The sequence below is a fragment of the Pinus tabuliformis genome, chromosome 7 (assembly GCF_031772625.1).
Source record: "Pinus tabuliformis cultivar Carrire ecotype Pingquan chromosome 7, CPIR1, whole genome shotgun sequence".
In the NCBI taxonomy this organism is placed as follows: Eukaryota; Viridiplantae; Streptophyta; class Pinopsida; order Pinales; family Pinaceae; genus Pinus; species Pinus tabuliformis.
In genome coordinates, this window is record NC_142293.1 from 645,643,161 (window position 1) to 645,659,000 (window position 15,840).

At 35.3% G+C, this 15,840-nt stretch overlaps 1 protein-coding gene across 1 annotated transcript; it reads left to right on the plus strand.

Annotated features, from left to right (window-relative positions):
• Positions 1–13,848: 13,848 nt before the first annotated feature.
• On the plus strand, positions 13,849–15,622 carry LOC149249101 (uncharacterized). The gene is made up of 3 exons (XM_089456171.1): positions 13,849–14,213; positions 14,998–15,147; positions 15,297–15,622. Coding segments are annotated over exons 1-3 (357 nt in total). The 5' UTR covers positions 13,849–14,008; the 3' UTR covers positions 15,299–15,622.
• Positions 15,623–15,840: the final 218 nt, after the last annotated feature.

Below are 15,840 nucleotides of genomic sequence, written 5' to 3' on the forward strand. Positions count from 1 at the left end.
AAAACAGCATTTAGAACTCATGAGGGTCATTATGAAGTTTTGGTCATGCCTTTTGGCCTTACCAATGCACCTTCAACATTTCAAGGTTTGATGAATTCCATTTTCAAACCATTCCTTAGAAAATTTGTGTTAGTATTTTTTCATGATATACTAATCTATAGCAAGTCTTGGAAGGATCATGTTGAACATGGTGACAGGGTGCTACAAATATTGGAGGAGAAACAATTATATGCAAAAATATCCAAATGTTTCTTTGGAGTACAAGAGGTGGAATATCTGGGTCATATTGTATCTCATGAAGGAGTTAAGGTTGACCCTAGCAAAATTAAAGCCATTAAGGAGTGGAAAATCCCCACATCCATAAAGCATCTGCGAGGATTTCTCGGGTTGACAAGGTATTATCGCAAGTTTGTTAAGAATTGTGGGAGAATAACATTACCTCTAACAACATTATTGAAGAAAGATGCATTTTCATGGACTCCAGAAGCAACAAAGGCCTTCGAGCATATTAAAGAGGCAATTTGCCAAGCATCGGTCTTAGCTACACCAGACTTCAAAAAAACCTTTATTGTGGAATGTGATGCTTCAAGAAATGGAATTGGTGCTATTTTAATGCAAGATGAAAGACCCATTGCTTTCGAAAATCGTCCAATCAAGGGAAAGTTTTTACACAAAGCTATTTATGAGAAGGAAATGTTGGCAATACTCCATGCACTTAAGAGATGGCGACCCTACCTAATGGGAAGACACTTCAAGGTAAAAACGGATCATGATAGCCTTAAATACTTTTTAGAACAAAGATTATGCTCTTAAGAGAAACAAAAGTGGGTCACAAAGATGTTGAGTTATGACTTTGAAATCATCTACAAAAAAGGGAAGAAAAATGTGGTGGCAGATGCACTCTCAAGAAAGGATGAGGACGTGGAAGCATTGTCATGCGCCATTTCTATTATCCAACAAGATTGGATAAACGAAGCAATGGAGGAATGGAAGAATGGCGAAGAAGTGTGGGCACTTATTCAAAAGTTACAACAAGACTCCAGTACGTCTGATACATTTAGCTGGCAAAATGATTCGTTATGGTACAAAGATCGCTTATACCTCTGTAAGAATTCGCAACTAAAACAAAAGATTCTTATGGAATTTCACACTTCTCCCTTAGGAGGGCACTCAGGATTTTTAAAAACTTACCACAGGGTTAAGAAGGAATTTTTTTGGGAGGGCCTTAAATCAGATATTCAAAAGTTTGTGGAAGAATGTTTGGTTTGCCAACAAAATAAAGTTGAAACAATTAAGACACTAGGTCTATTACAACCTTTATCCATTCCAAGCCAACGTTGGGAGGAGGTTTCAATGGATTTTATCACAGGTTTACCCAAGTCTGAGGGAAAGAGTGTTATCATGGTGGTAGTTGACAGAGTTACCAAGTATGCACACTTTTGTGCATTATCACATCCATTTAAAGCCAATACAGTTTCTACTACATTTATGGAAACAATTCAAAAGCTACATGGAAACCCAAAGATTATTGTAAGTGACAGAGATCCCATTTTCACTGGAAATTTTTGGACAGAATTATTTTCTTGTCTTGGTACTCAACTAGCTCATAGCTCAATTTATCATCCTCAATTTGATGGGCAAACTGAGATAGTAAACAAATGTTTGGAAGGATATCTTCGTTGCTTTGTATCTGATAAATAGACACAATGGGTCGAATGGTTACCTCTGGCTGAATGGTGGTATAACACTTCCTTCCATCGAACAACAAAGATGATCCCATTTATGGCACTTTATGGATATCAACCACCATCCATCACATCATATTTAAGAGAAAATTCTAAGGTTCAAGCAGTGGAACATCACATCGAACATCAACAACATGTCCTCCAACTCTTAAAGGATAACCTCGTGTTGGCACAGAATAGAATGAAACAACAGGCAGATCAACATCGTAGCGAAAGAAGTTTTGATGTAGGTGATTGTATTCCTATGGCTACAACCATATAAGAAAATGTCCCTCAAGCAAGCTAAGAAGGATAATAAATTATCACCAAAGTATTATTGTCTGTACAAGGTGTTGCAAAAGATTAGTACTATGGCATACAAATTGGAGCTTCCTGCAGCTTCTCGATTGCACTCAGTTTTCCATGTTTCATGTTTAAAGAAGGTTATAGGCGACAAGCTCCCAGTTCAAACAATATTGCCAAAACTTGACGAGGAAGGAAAAATTATATTGGAACTAGAAGCAGTCACAGAAACAAGAGCTCGACAGTTACGAAATCGATCAATTTCGGAGTATCTTATCAAGTGGAAGAACTTATCCGCTGAAGATTCAATATGGGAGGATCAGAAGTTTATACAGAAGCATCCAGAACTACTGAAGCATTGAGGACAACACTTTTTTGAAGGAGAGGGGCATGTTGGGTCCCTATAATACTAGTGATTACCCCATTACTATTGTAGTTGTATCCCCTATTAATATTGTTGTGCCCCTATTGCCCCGATATTGTTATTACTGTGCCCCATAGAATCCATCTATTGTTATTTTTGTGGCTTTATATTATTATTGTTAGGTTGGATGGGTTATATTGTGACTCCTTAGACTCCTATATATAGAAAGAAGGTTTTTTCATTTGAATCATCCAAGAATTTCTCATTTATGTAATGTAAAGGAGGTTACCCCCTCGAAGAGGCTGAATTCTAAGGCATGGATCTCTCTTTTCTATCCTTTTGTGAGCTAGTTTCATAACAGTTTCCAAATTAAATCACTAAGTACAAATTGTCATGTGAATGGTGAATTATTGTTTGAATGAATTTATTTAATTTCTTAATTGAGAAAATAAGTGAAAAATTGTATAATGTTGATTAACTCCCCCTCTCAGTATTATTTGATTTCCAACATTCTTTGATTTCTTTGTTATCGTATCCTTATGTTTATCTAAAGTTTCCAAACAATCCATGGGACTCTCAATAAGTCTTCCATCAACATATTCATTATCATCCTCTCCAAAGAATTATCCCTACTTTGGTTCATAATAATTAATTATAATTTCATACTTAGCTCCTCTAAGTTCCTCTTCATTTAACCAAACACTCATTTTATTCCTCAGGTTCCTCCTTAGATTTCTTGCAAAGAATTTCATAACAAGCCATATCACTTGCTTCTTGATTTTCCATCCACATCTCTATTCTTCATCCTAACTCTCTTGAAACAACTTCATCATTACACTAATCCTCTACTTTAACTCAGTAACTTCTTTGTCACATCTCTCCTAACTCATCTTCTTGTTTATTTTTCTAATTTCGCTGGAATGTTCTTTCATCTTGTTGTGTCTTTTCTTTGGAATTTTTGCCTAACTGTCTTTAGTCATGTTCATCTCTTTCTCTACAATATTTTCAATGCTCAACTATGAGCTACAAACAAACCTACACGGTAATAAGTGGTTTCACCTTGCTACACAATACCTCACCAAGCTTCTCTCCTATGAACATAGCCTTTTGGTACCCTTATATCCTTCCTTTAGAACATATTGAGAATCCTCTTCTCCTCTTAGGATTCTACTCTCTATTCACTCTTCTATCAATTCTACCCATAATATAATGTTGTAGAATTGTATCAACAACTTCTACCCAACCTTAGAAATAAGTTGTTACAACCTCTTCTAATTTAATAGTCTTTGCCAGACTTCTTTCTTCTTTCTCTCATACTACCTACAATAAACACTTTCACTTTCTAAATTAACTTAAAAATATAAATATCATGTTATCTATTATATATACAAAGTGCAAGAACTTCTAAGTTCTTCGCTATAAACCCCTGCAAGCTTTTTAATGCTACTAATCTTCCCATGTTTTCCTCAAAACTATCATTAAAAATTCTTCAAATCTCTTCTCCTTCGATAGAATTGTATTCAATTAATAGGATTTTTACTATGTCCTATATTTCATTTGCACAATATCCTTTATGCTTTATTTCCTTATCCAAACTATATGGATCAATATAGAAAATAACTCCTTACTCATCATTTGTCAATCATTATCAAATAAAATAAATATAAAACAAAATATATTACCTTAGTATATATACTTTTATGCATACATTTTTCCCTTCAATATCTTCTTGAAAATCTATTGCTATATTCTTTTAAAGTCTAAAAAGTTCTCCAAATTCAAAACCACTCCTACTCTAATTTATTTCTAATATGTAAACTATCGTGGATATTCCACTGGATAGTTCATCACAATAGATCTAATAATATTATATTCAAAATCTAAAAATTATACACTATTACAGTTTATTAAACTTTAATATCTATGGATTTAACTGTAATTATTATATTAATGTGATTGAAAATTATGCAGAAAAGTAGAGAATGAAAAAATAAGCACACACACACAAGGCACAAGATATGCTCTCTGGGAAACCCTCTTGGGAGAAAACCTGGCTGGAAGGTCAGGTTGCTCCACTCTCTTTCTTTGTCTAGAAATATGGCTACAGGTAGAAAGAAGTAATTCTTGTGGCCTATGGGATGATACAGTTCATAAATACTCTTTGTTTTATCTACCTCCTATCTCTCCTGGCTATCTCTACCCAACTATGGAATAAATGCTCTAAAAAGAGCAGAATGTCTCTTCCTCTTAGTGGCCCGGTTATAACACAACCTGATTGCCTACTAGTGGTTAAGTTTGACTCATCTAAAGTATTTTACATCAAAAACACGCGGCTAACCCCTTTTCCATGAATAATGGAGGCTGACTCAATATCCTCTCAAATTATAGGTGTGAAAATAGGAAGGTCAACTTCCGAGTGGCATAAATTTTGCATACAGACTTTGATTGATGTGCTTCTTGAGCCATTGGAAAGGTATTTCTGTGTAAAATACCATGAAACGGTGCTATGCAAGAGTGATACTTTCTTACCCCCAAAAAACATCATTTGATTCCTAAAAATTCTCCCGAAAGGTTTCATACCACATTTCGCCAAAGTGGGTCTAGTCGATTAAAATGCCCTCGTGAGCTTATTCTTCCACTTTTTCCACTCCAAATGCATCATGATGGATGAAAAACAATATAATGATCCAATTCGGATCACACCTGCCCATTTTGGGAGGCTTTTGGTCCCCACAAGCTTTTACTAAATGAGGTGAGGAAATTTTCCCTCCACCTTCTCTCTGGTGTACCATTTACCTTTTCTTGGAAGTTATCCCTTCAACCCAATTTGCCAAAGGCCATGCTGCCTCTTCCTTGTAGTTTTGGACCTCTTCTACAAAACTGTATCTTCTGTCAACTCTACCTAAACGTCTCATGCAAACCTCCACATAAGGTAGGACCTGTTCCTCTTCCTGATCTATCATGGAAGGCTCAAAGCGTTTAAAATTCTCTACATTCACAACTGATTAAATGCACATATATCCTGGTAAACTGAGTTGATAGGCATTATCGCCCACCTTTTCTAGTATCTCAAAGGGACCATACCTTAGAGCCTTGAGTTTCTTACCAAACCCTTGCAGCCTTTCCTTGTTCAACTATAGCCATACCTTGTCTCCCACCTTAAATGATTTCTCTATTTTGTGCTAATCATGCCTGGTGTTATACTTCTCCTGTGACTTCCGTAGTGTTTCTTGTACCTCTATATGGATCTTCCCGGTCTTCTATATAAATTTTTCAGCTCTCAAAGCATCTCCAATAATATCTTCCCTCACTCATCCTAGATGCCCATATGCAATATCTAAAGGTGAAGGTGGAAAATATCCAAAACAAGTCTCAAATGGGGACTTTCATGTAGAAGTATGGACTGCCATGTTATAAGAATGTTGGATATATAGCATATTTTCATCCCAGGTCTTCAGATGCTTCTGGTTGTATCCAATTAGAAATTGCATGAAAATCTTGTTGACTACTTATGTCTTCCCATCTACTTGTATATGGAAAGTTGTATATCTCTTCAACTTTATGTCCATATTCTTCCACAATGTAGTCTAGAATGCACTGAGAAATCTTGTGTCCCTATCTGCAATGATGCTCCTTCTTATCCTAAAGTGCACCTAGACCTGTCCAAAGAACAGGTTTGTTTCTTATTGTCCGCTGATGCTATTTTTATAGGGCATCAAAACACACATCTTGTTGAACCTATCAACTACCACGAACATGTAGTCATGCCCCTTCCTGGTTTTCACTAAACCTCCGACAAATTCCATGGAAATGCTTTCCCAAGGATATGTAGGTATAGGTAAGGGATGATATAGAATTGGTTTCCTATTGCTGGGATTTCTAGTACAGCAAAGCATGCATCTTCTTATGAACTTGGTTACCTTCTCTTGCATCTTGGGCCAATACACATACTTCTCCAACTTAGCCATGATCTTCCCTACACCAAAGCTCCCTGCAACCTTAGAGGCATGAGCCTATCTAATCAGCTGCAAATGCTCACCTTTAAGAAAACATAGCTTAGCTAGCTTATAAAGTAACCCATGCTGGGGATGGTAGTCAACGGTTTTATCACCATCATCTACACGAGTCTAACTATGCAAATATTGATACACCTCATTGAAGTCCTCATATTATGAATATGCCTCCTTGTATGCATCTTGGGTGAATGGATCCATGTGCATAAGAGTCCCCAAAGCTATAATATTTGATGTAGGTGGCCTTGAAAGAATATAGACCAAATTGTTTATGTTTCTCTTCTTATACTTGATCACTAAATGAAACTGATGTAAAAACCCCATCCACTTGTAATGTCTAGTCTACTGCAGCTTACTCTCAGCTTGAAAGTACTGTAACGACTAGTGATCTATGTGGATCATTGTCTCCTTTCCCATCAGATAGTGCTTCCACTTCTTCATGGATTGTACCATGGTTTAGATCTCCTTATCATAGGTAGGGTAGTTAAGAAATTCCCCATGAAAAACTTCAGAATGCTAATATACATGCATTCCTCTCTACATCAAGACAACTCCCATAACATACCCACTCACATCTGTCTCCACTTCGAAAGGTTGCTGCAAGTTTGGTAATGCCATAAATGGTACTTGAATATTCTTCTTCTTTAACTCCTCAAAAGTCCTATGTTGGCCATTTCCCCACTAGAAAATCTTGCCACTTATAGTTATGGCATGGGGTTGTGTTGCTACAATTAAAAAAGAGGCTATGAATTTCCTCAGCTAATATGCTTCCTCATTGAAACTCCTGAACTCAGAGACATTAGTGGGCACCAGACATTTCAATGATGATGACCTTCATCTTGGAAGTATCTTTCTTCAACTCTCCTCCAATGATAACATACCCGAGATACACAAAAGACAGTTGTGTAAACTCACACTTCTTGAGATTTGCTATCAGCTAGTTCTTCTTCAACATTTTGAGCAACTGCATCAAATTTGAAATATGATCCTCCAAGGTAGCACTATAGAATAATATATCATTGAGATTGATAATAACAAATGGATCTATAAAAGCGTGTAGTATATCATTCATTAATCTCATAAATGTAGCTAGTGCATTACATAGGTCAAATGGCATAACTAACCACTCATACAAACCTTGCCTATTTTTTAAGGTTGTCTCCCATGTATCTTCTTCTTTGACTCAAACCTGGTGATATCCAGACTTCAAGTCCAACTTGGTGAAATACATTTCTTGTTGCATCTTATCCAGCAAATTGTCTTTGTTGCGTAGGGGGTATCTGTTCTTGAGAGTGATTTATTCAATGCTTTGTAATCTATACATAATGTACTTGGTCGAATGAAACCTTGTTCCAGTAACTGCTAGAGTTGTTTCTTCACCTCACTTGATTCTATAAGAGACTACCTATATAGCCCAATATTTGGCAATGGGGTGTCTGGAAATAGCTGGATCTCGTACTCCACTTCTCTCTTAGGTGGTAACCCTTTAGGTTCTTAAATAACATCCTTGTATGCCTATAAAAACTCCTCCAATTATTGTTTTTGTTTCTTCGTACACCCCTCTAGGGATGGCTTTCTTCTTATTGACTCCTCTTTAGATTGACTTTCTCTGAAAAACAATAAAACATACTTCTTACTATAGCTGATCAATTTCTTGGCTTGGTTGGCACTTACTAGTGAAAATTTTGACTTGCCTTTGTGTGCGTTGATGATAAATTATTTTTCATCCTTGATGAGCCGGTACTGGTTAGCTCTCCTCATGAATATTCTATAATTCATGTACATGTATAGACTCCCAAACATGCCTCCACATACATCAAATGGAACCACATCCATATTTGCTTAATCAATAAAATCAACACTGATAGGAAATCTAATTTTGCATTGTTTTGTTACCTTCATCTATGCATCCTTATTTACCCATACCAATGCATATTAATTTGGATGATCATGAACTTCCAACCCTAACTTCTTGACCATCTCTGCTGCAATGAGATTCTCCTACAATCCTCAGACAAATAGAGAATCAATCTTTGTCTTCTTGACCTGTACCTTTATATGGAAGAGTTTGGTCATTTCTTTCACTTCCTGTTGCTGAAGGCTACTCAGATTCACCTCCTCCTCCATCGATGTACATATGATATTCTCATCCACATCAAACCCAATTTCAACTTGGTTTCTCAAATCAATGGCCACATGATTCTTCTTATTATTATCTTTCTTCTTGTTCTTCAAGTTTAGCTCTAGATACAACTTCCAAAACATCTCCTTTGTATGGCCATAAGCATTGTAGTGGTTGCTAGGATCTTTGCACTAGTGTGTTGTGACTTTCATATTTTTATCTTTCCCCCATTTTTCTTCTTATTCCCCTCCTTAGAATCTTCTTTTTTCTCCTTTGCTTCGATCCACTTGATTGTGATCTTTTCAAGCCTATTTTCTCTAGGTGTTGTACCTATATGCAATCCTCATCCACCGATTTGAACTTGAACAATGTCACTTACTCATGCATATGGTAGCGTAGATCCCCAAAATACTCAAGGAGTACATATTGGTTCTTTTGAGAGATACCCAACATTATAACCATATTTATGAATTCTGTAGTGTACTCCTGCATGCTTTGGCCTGACCTTTTCCTAAATTAATTCCACCAGATCCACTGGTCCTCCACGTACCAAATGGGATAAAACTGTGACTTAATGACGGTTTTGAAATCCTCCCTCTTAGTCACTGGAGGTTCTCCCTAAAAACTCATGGTTTCTGTGTGGCTGTCCAACCAAGTGAGTGCATGGCCCTCTAATTTTAGTCACGCGAATGAGTTCTTTTACCCTTCCTTCATCTAATGGATGTTGAAGTAAACTTCTAGGTGTTGGAACCTGTGGTTCAACTTCAAAGCATCGATCTCATTGTGGTACATCTTGATATCGAATTTTTCTTCCATTTTGAATACGGATTGATTCACATCACTCAAACTGGGTTGATATTTTCCAGGTTCTTTCGTCGGTTGTCTCTCCTTGTATTCCCAATCTCCTGATCCCCCTTGTGATTTTTCCTCTACATTGGAACCCCCATCTTTTACAAATATGCCCATCTTATTTCTTAGGGCTTGCGTGAGGAGGTTTATATTGCGGTTTATATGGACGAAGTGTTTCTCGAGATGTGAAAACCTCAGCTTTGCAGAATCATGAGGTTTGTTTATAGATTTGTCAGCCATGTTTAGGGTTTTATGATTTTTGACCCTACTGACATAGATCCCTAGCAAATATCCAAAAACACCCAAAGAAACCTACTCTGACACCAAATTATCCATAAACTGTTATGGATATTCCACATGACAATTTGTCACAATAGATCTAATAATAATATATTAATATATTGAAATTTTACACTATTATAGTTTTATTAAACTTTAAGATATGTGGATTTAGTTGTAATCAGTGCATGCATGTGAATATAAATTATGAAAAAAAATAGAGAATGACAAAATAAGCTCTCACACACACCTAAGTCACAATATATGCTCTATGGGAAACCTTTTCAAAAGAAAACCCAATTGGAAGGTGAGGTCGCTTCGCTCTCTTTCTCTGTCATGAAATATGGATGCAAGTACAAAGAAGTAATGCATGTGGCCCATGGGCTGCTACAATGCATAGATCCTCTTTGTGTGCTCTACCTTCTATCTCTCCTGGTTATCTTTGCTAACGTATGGAACAAAATTCTCTCGAAAGAATTGAATGCCTCTTCCTCTTAGTGGCCTGGTTATAACACAACCCGATTGCCTACTAGTGGTTATGTTTTACTACATCAACTCTTAACTAGAGTTACAAAATAGACTCTTCTAGAGACTTTTACATCACAGAAATGTGGCTAGCCCCTTTTCCATGAATAATGAGGGCTGACATAACATCCTTCTAAACTATAGATGTGAAAACATGAAGGTCAACTTCTGAGTGGTATAACTTTTGACTTCGATTGGCATGCTTCTTGCATCGTTGGAAAGGTATTTGTGTTCAAAATAGCACGAAAATGTGATACGCAAAATAAATAAAGTCTTACCCCCCAAAAAACATCGTTTGATGCTTCAAATGCTCCTGGAAAGTTTGAGACCGTGTTTCGCCAAACTAGGCCCTACTGATAAAAGCAGTCTCGTGAGATGATTCCTCCATTTTTTCCACTCCAAATGCATCGAGATGGATGAAAAAAATATAATGATCTAATCCATATCACTTTCATTGAATCCTTCTAAATTATTGTGCTAATCCATCCCTAATTTTTCCATTATTGTTTCTCGTGTTGCTGCGATGATTTCATATGATTACAAACATTCAAGCAAATGAAACTATCCTATTATAATACCATAAATGATGCTAATTCATCCACTTCTCCAATTACATGATGTCTAAAATTAAATTTCATTATAATCCCTTGATCGTGCTTGGATGTCATTGTGGGGGAATCCCACAAATCCATTTTAATCATAACTATGGAGATATTTTCTCAGAGTTCTTCAGTACTATTGTTTTTATCATCACTAAACTTTGTCCATATTTTACATATGCTCAAAACCTAAAAATTTCCATCCCTTAACTCTTAGGCACTTAACAACATTAAGTTCAACATTGTGACCTAGTGTACAATCAAAATGAATTAAGGCCTATCAAAATCAGTTTGTTGACCTTTCCACATTATAACAAACTTATGCAATCCATAGATCCAGATGCTTCGGGAAATCTAGATATCTAATTTAATATGGATACCTCTTTTTAATTTGAGTATCTCTTTTATTTTCAATAGAAATTGATATATCTTTTTTTATTCAGATACTCTACACTTACTTATGACTTGTGTTGTTGTCTACATAAGATACTTCAACTACTGAACTATTGTACTATTGGATTACCTCTCAAATCCAAATACCTTTTTTTTTTCTTTTTTTTTTGATATCTAGCTGAATCAACAACGACGGTGGTATCATACTCACATTACACAGGGCCAAATCTCACTGGCTGCCACTATAATAGCTAGGAGGAACCGCCTAGCCTGCAAGGAACGACCCCTCAAGATAAGACGAGACTTGAACCCGTGACCTGCACAGTAGCACAAATGACTTAGTAGACCATTCACTGACCATGAGACCAAACCCCTACGGGCAAATCCAAATACCTTTTCAACTTGGGATCTAGTTTGAATAAATTTCCACTATCACCTCGAACTAGCGATGTAGATGTCTCACAAATCCAACTATATTTCCACACTACAATTCTTAGATTCATTATTTGAGGATCCAAGTCAACCTTATGGTTGTATGATTGTTTATGGGTTGGATAGTTTGAATTGCATATTAATGATATGTGATGGAGAAACCACCATTACTGTGGATTGATGAACTTACTTGGAACCTTTATGTGGAACATTTACAAAGAGTTATGCCAATAGGTCGATTGACCGCATACACCCAAAACTAAAGCCTTGGGAGGAACCTCAACTAATTCAAATCACTATAACATTTCTTTTTCTATATGTGGAAAGGATTTGATCTCACTTATTCACTCTACAACAACTTATTCTTCTTGCAACAATGAAGAACTTGACTTTGTCTGGCATTCAATACAACATGATTCACAACACACAAAGAATAACTACCAATGTGTTATTGATTCAAATATGGAAAGGGAAGATTACAATCTCACAACAATCAAACTTTACACATACAGTCATTGGGCTATCTATTCCTCATTCAACTAAATCAACACATTCATTCCAAATCCAAATCAAACCTTGTATGATTTATATAGTGATAGAAAACTAACCATATATGAAAATTGGTCACAAAATCTCTTTATTAGAGCTCACTCTATACATCAATCCCTCCTAAAATTCCTCTTGTCGACCATATTGACCCTAATTTGGCCAAATTTGACAATAAAGGCCCATTATAGCCTTCTAGCTGTACTCAAAAGTCCTATCTTACTTAGTTCAATCTATCTCTTTATTCTCTATCCTCTCTCTTATTCACAAAAATCAATTATATACAACAAAGATGAGTGTTTGGGATCTGCGAAAGATAGATTAAGTCATCTATTCATGGAAAATATCTACTCTAAGCCTAAAACATATAACTTCTTCAATAAATTGGTTCAAAATTAGGGCATTACATGTGGATGAAGAAATAATCCCTCATTCCTCTAATCAATCCCTATTTCATTTGGAAAATAAAATGTGTAACTCTAATTTCTTTAAATTAAATTCATGAAACCAACTCCCCTTAGTCATGTGATAAGACCTTCTAGGCCTTGTTGACTTGAAGAGATGTTCTTACTTCACTTCACCTTCTAAAGTGTTAGAGAATTGTACTAATGACAAAGAGTTGGAAAGGCATTGGATGAATAGATTCATCACATCATTGAATCTTTAGTTAATAGTCACTCAAAATTTAAAAATTGACTAAAAAATAATAAATAATAAAAAATATCAATTACATGATATCAATTAGATAATTGAATGTTTTATAGTTCTAATACTTAATTTTTAATATACTTGGCTGTAGCAATTCTCAATTTTAAATTCTAACAAATTAGTATTTTAAATTCCCCCAACAAATGTGATGTAAGGGGAAAAAAATTATTGTTAATTTAAATTATCAACGATTTTGTAGATACTAAAAGACAACCAAATAAAAACATACCTATACCTCTTTTATTTATTGCGAATACTTTATCACGAGAGAGATCATCACGTAATCGCTCTATTAAGAATGTCTTAACTAGAAATACTTTTAATTTAAAATGTTATGAGAAAAATATAATACCTTTTATTTATCCAACAAATTAAGGTGTCCAAAGTTGTTAAGAACAACATACGACCTCTTATTTCTCCCTAAAATCAAGGTTTAAAGAAATTTTTTAAAATTCATGGAAAAATATTTAGAATTTTGAATAAAACTTTAATCAATTAGGAAATTTTAAAAAATCAATTTCTGCTCTTAACAATTTCCTGGTCCAAACTACAGTGATAATAATCTACTCTTGTATTTGTAGTTCGAAGGTTGGGGACTATTTCAGTATTTTTCATAGCTAACATTGACACATTTGTTGTTTCATGACTTGAGAGGCACGCGTGCTGAAAGGTTTGAAAAACAACAAGCACACAACTTGTATGATATTCTTGTATGACAAGCAAAAGGAATAATGCAGCAGAATACGGTGAACCAACTAGTCTGCAATCATTCCCGTAATATCACCAAGGAATTCATTGAAGGGTTGAAAAAATATCTTCACCCTCAATGAAGAGAGATGGGAATGGGATGGGCGAGTGGTTCATAACTTGGCCACGGTTACACGCTCTCTTCCATTGCCTTCACTGTCACTCTTATCTTGATGAAAGGACGAGGTAAAGTGTTTCAGCCCACCGCGGGGATGGCGTTTGGATAAGATTGTAGGTACGCATCATCTCATTCCTCTCCTTCGTTTCCATTCCCATGATATACCATACAATCCTCGCAATGCTCTTGCCGCTCCTGCTCTTATTTTGTCGATTTATTCATACACATCAAAACATTCCAATATCCATTCATACTAAATCTGTTTTAGCTTCTGCTATTTCTGGTCATGAAAATCGAACGAACCAACCAACATGATCGCGGGTCGAGTCTTATGCAAACCGACGATGATCGAAACAATGATCCGCGCGTTCACATGATCCACGCGGTTCAACATTTGATCGAGAGATGTCTGCTTTTTCAAATGGACCTCCACGACTGCGTCGAAACCCTTGCCAAGAATGCCAATATCCACCCTGCCTTCACCATTGCAGGTTTCAGTTCTTTACTTTCCATAATTCTCTCCAATTTGAGTTTCTTCTTTGGGATTCATCGATTCTGACATAAGTATTTATGTGGAATACTTATGTGATGGATGTTGAAGAATAAAGATCACAATTCAATTCACAGAAGTCTCTATTCTGAATCGTTAGAAATTTATATAGCATAATTTATATATAGCAACTACAAATAATGTTGTTATACTGCAAATGATTTACCTAGAATTTGTAGTTATTTTTTGCTTTCCATTATTCTCTTTAATCTGAATTTGAAATTGTTCTTTACTTTTCATTATTTATTTTAATTTGAATTTGTTCTTTAAAGAAAGATGATACAAACTTTTTATATAAAATAGATCAAAATAAATATTATGATAATTTATTTGCTAGAGATTTCTGGAATAGCACTGTGTAATATGTATGATCTCTCTAATTTTTCTGATGGTGACTTCATCCATTATCAAAGTCTTTGACGATGATAGATGGAGCCACTATAGGAATCATTCTTGATAATAGATAGAATCCGTATCTGAAAAATTAAAAAGATCACAAATATTACACAGTGCTATTCCAAAAATCTCTAACAGTAAAAATCTCATTTCAACTCATTATCATATCATAACTCAACTAACGAAAACCTAAATTCTAAACTGTCATCATAGTTGTTATGCTATAAAGATTCAAAAACCTAAATTCTAAATTGTCATCATAGTTTATAAGGTCAGTTAATATTGTTATGCTATAAAGATTTAATTCGATTTATGGTTAATGGTTGCAGTTTGGAATTGTTTGTTAAAAGAAAACGGCGAATTCTTCGATGCGTACTTTATAAATAGCGCGAGATCCCATGATCCTCCTCCTGCTACACAGACGACCGACAACGATCACAGTACCCAAATTTCTGGGATGAGTAACGGTCATGTATTGTGTAAGTATTTATCACTTAATACTTCCTTCCTTGCTCCTGCTGATGCTCCTGCTTCTGAATTTTCGTATAGTTATGGTCGTGGGCATTTGCAGTGGTATTTGCAGAAATCTCACGAGTGCTTTTCTGTCATCTCAATTAATTATGAACAGGAGAAGTGCGACACCAGACTTTGGAAGGCTTACAAGTCACGTATGCATATAAATTTCTTCTGTAAATGCGACACCAGACTTTGGAAGGCTTACAAGTCACGTATGCATATAAATTTCTTCTGTAAAAACGAATGTTGGATTTTCGACAACTGACTTAGCTTCGCTACGAGCATATCTTTGTTGAGTCGAATTTCTATGAATATAGTATATAATTAAAGATGTTTGATCTTGTATAATTGACTTATATTCGCCCCAATTTAACGGAATGTTCGCAGAATCTTTTCAGAATTTTAGTTAGATTAGCTTAAAAATGTAAGCTTATACGCTTATTTGCATCAGGATGGTGTGTAAGGAAAGTTGCTTAGTCACATTTTAATTGACCTATAGTGTGCATGAATTGAAAATAATATTTAAGTTTAAGAATTCATTTTTTTAATTTTCAAATTTTTAAATAAAATCTCTGGTATGGTTTAAATTTAATAATCTTAAAATATTTTTAAATATTTCTTGTAGGGTTTAAATTTAATATTCTCGAAATATTTTA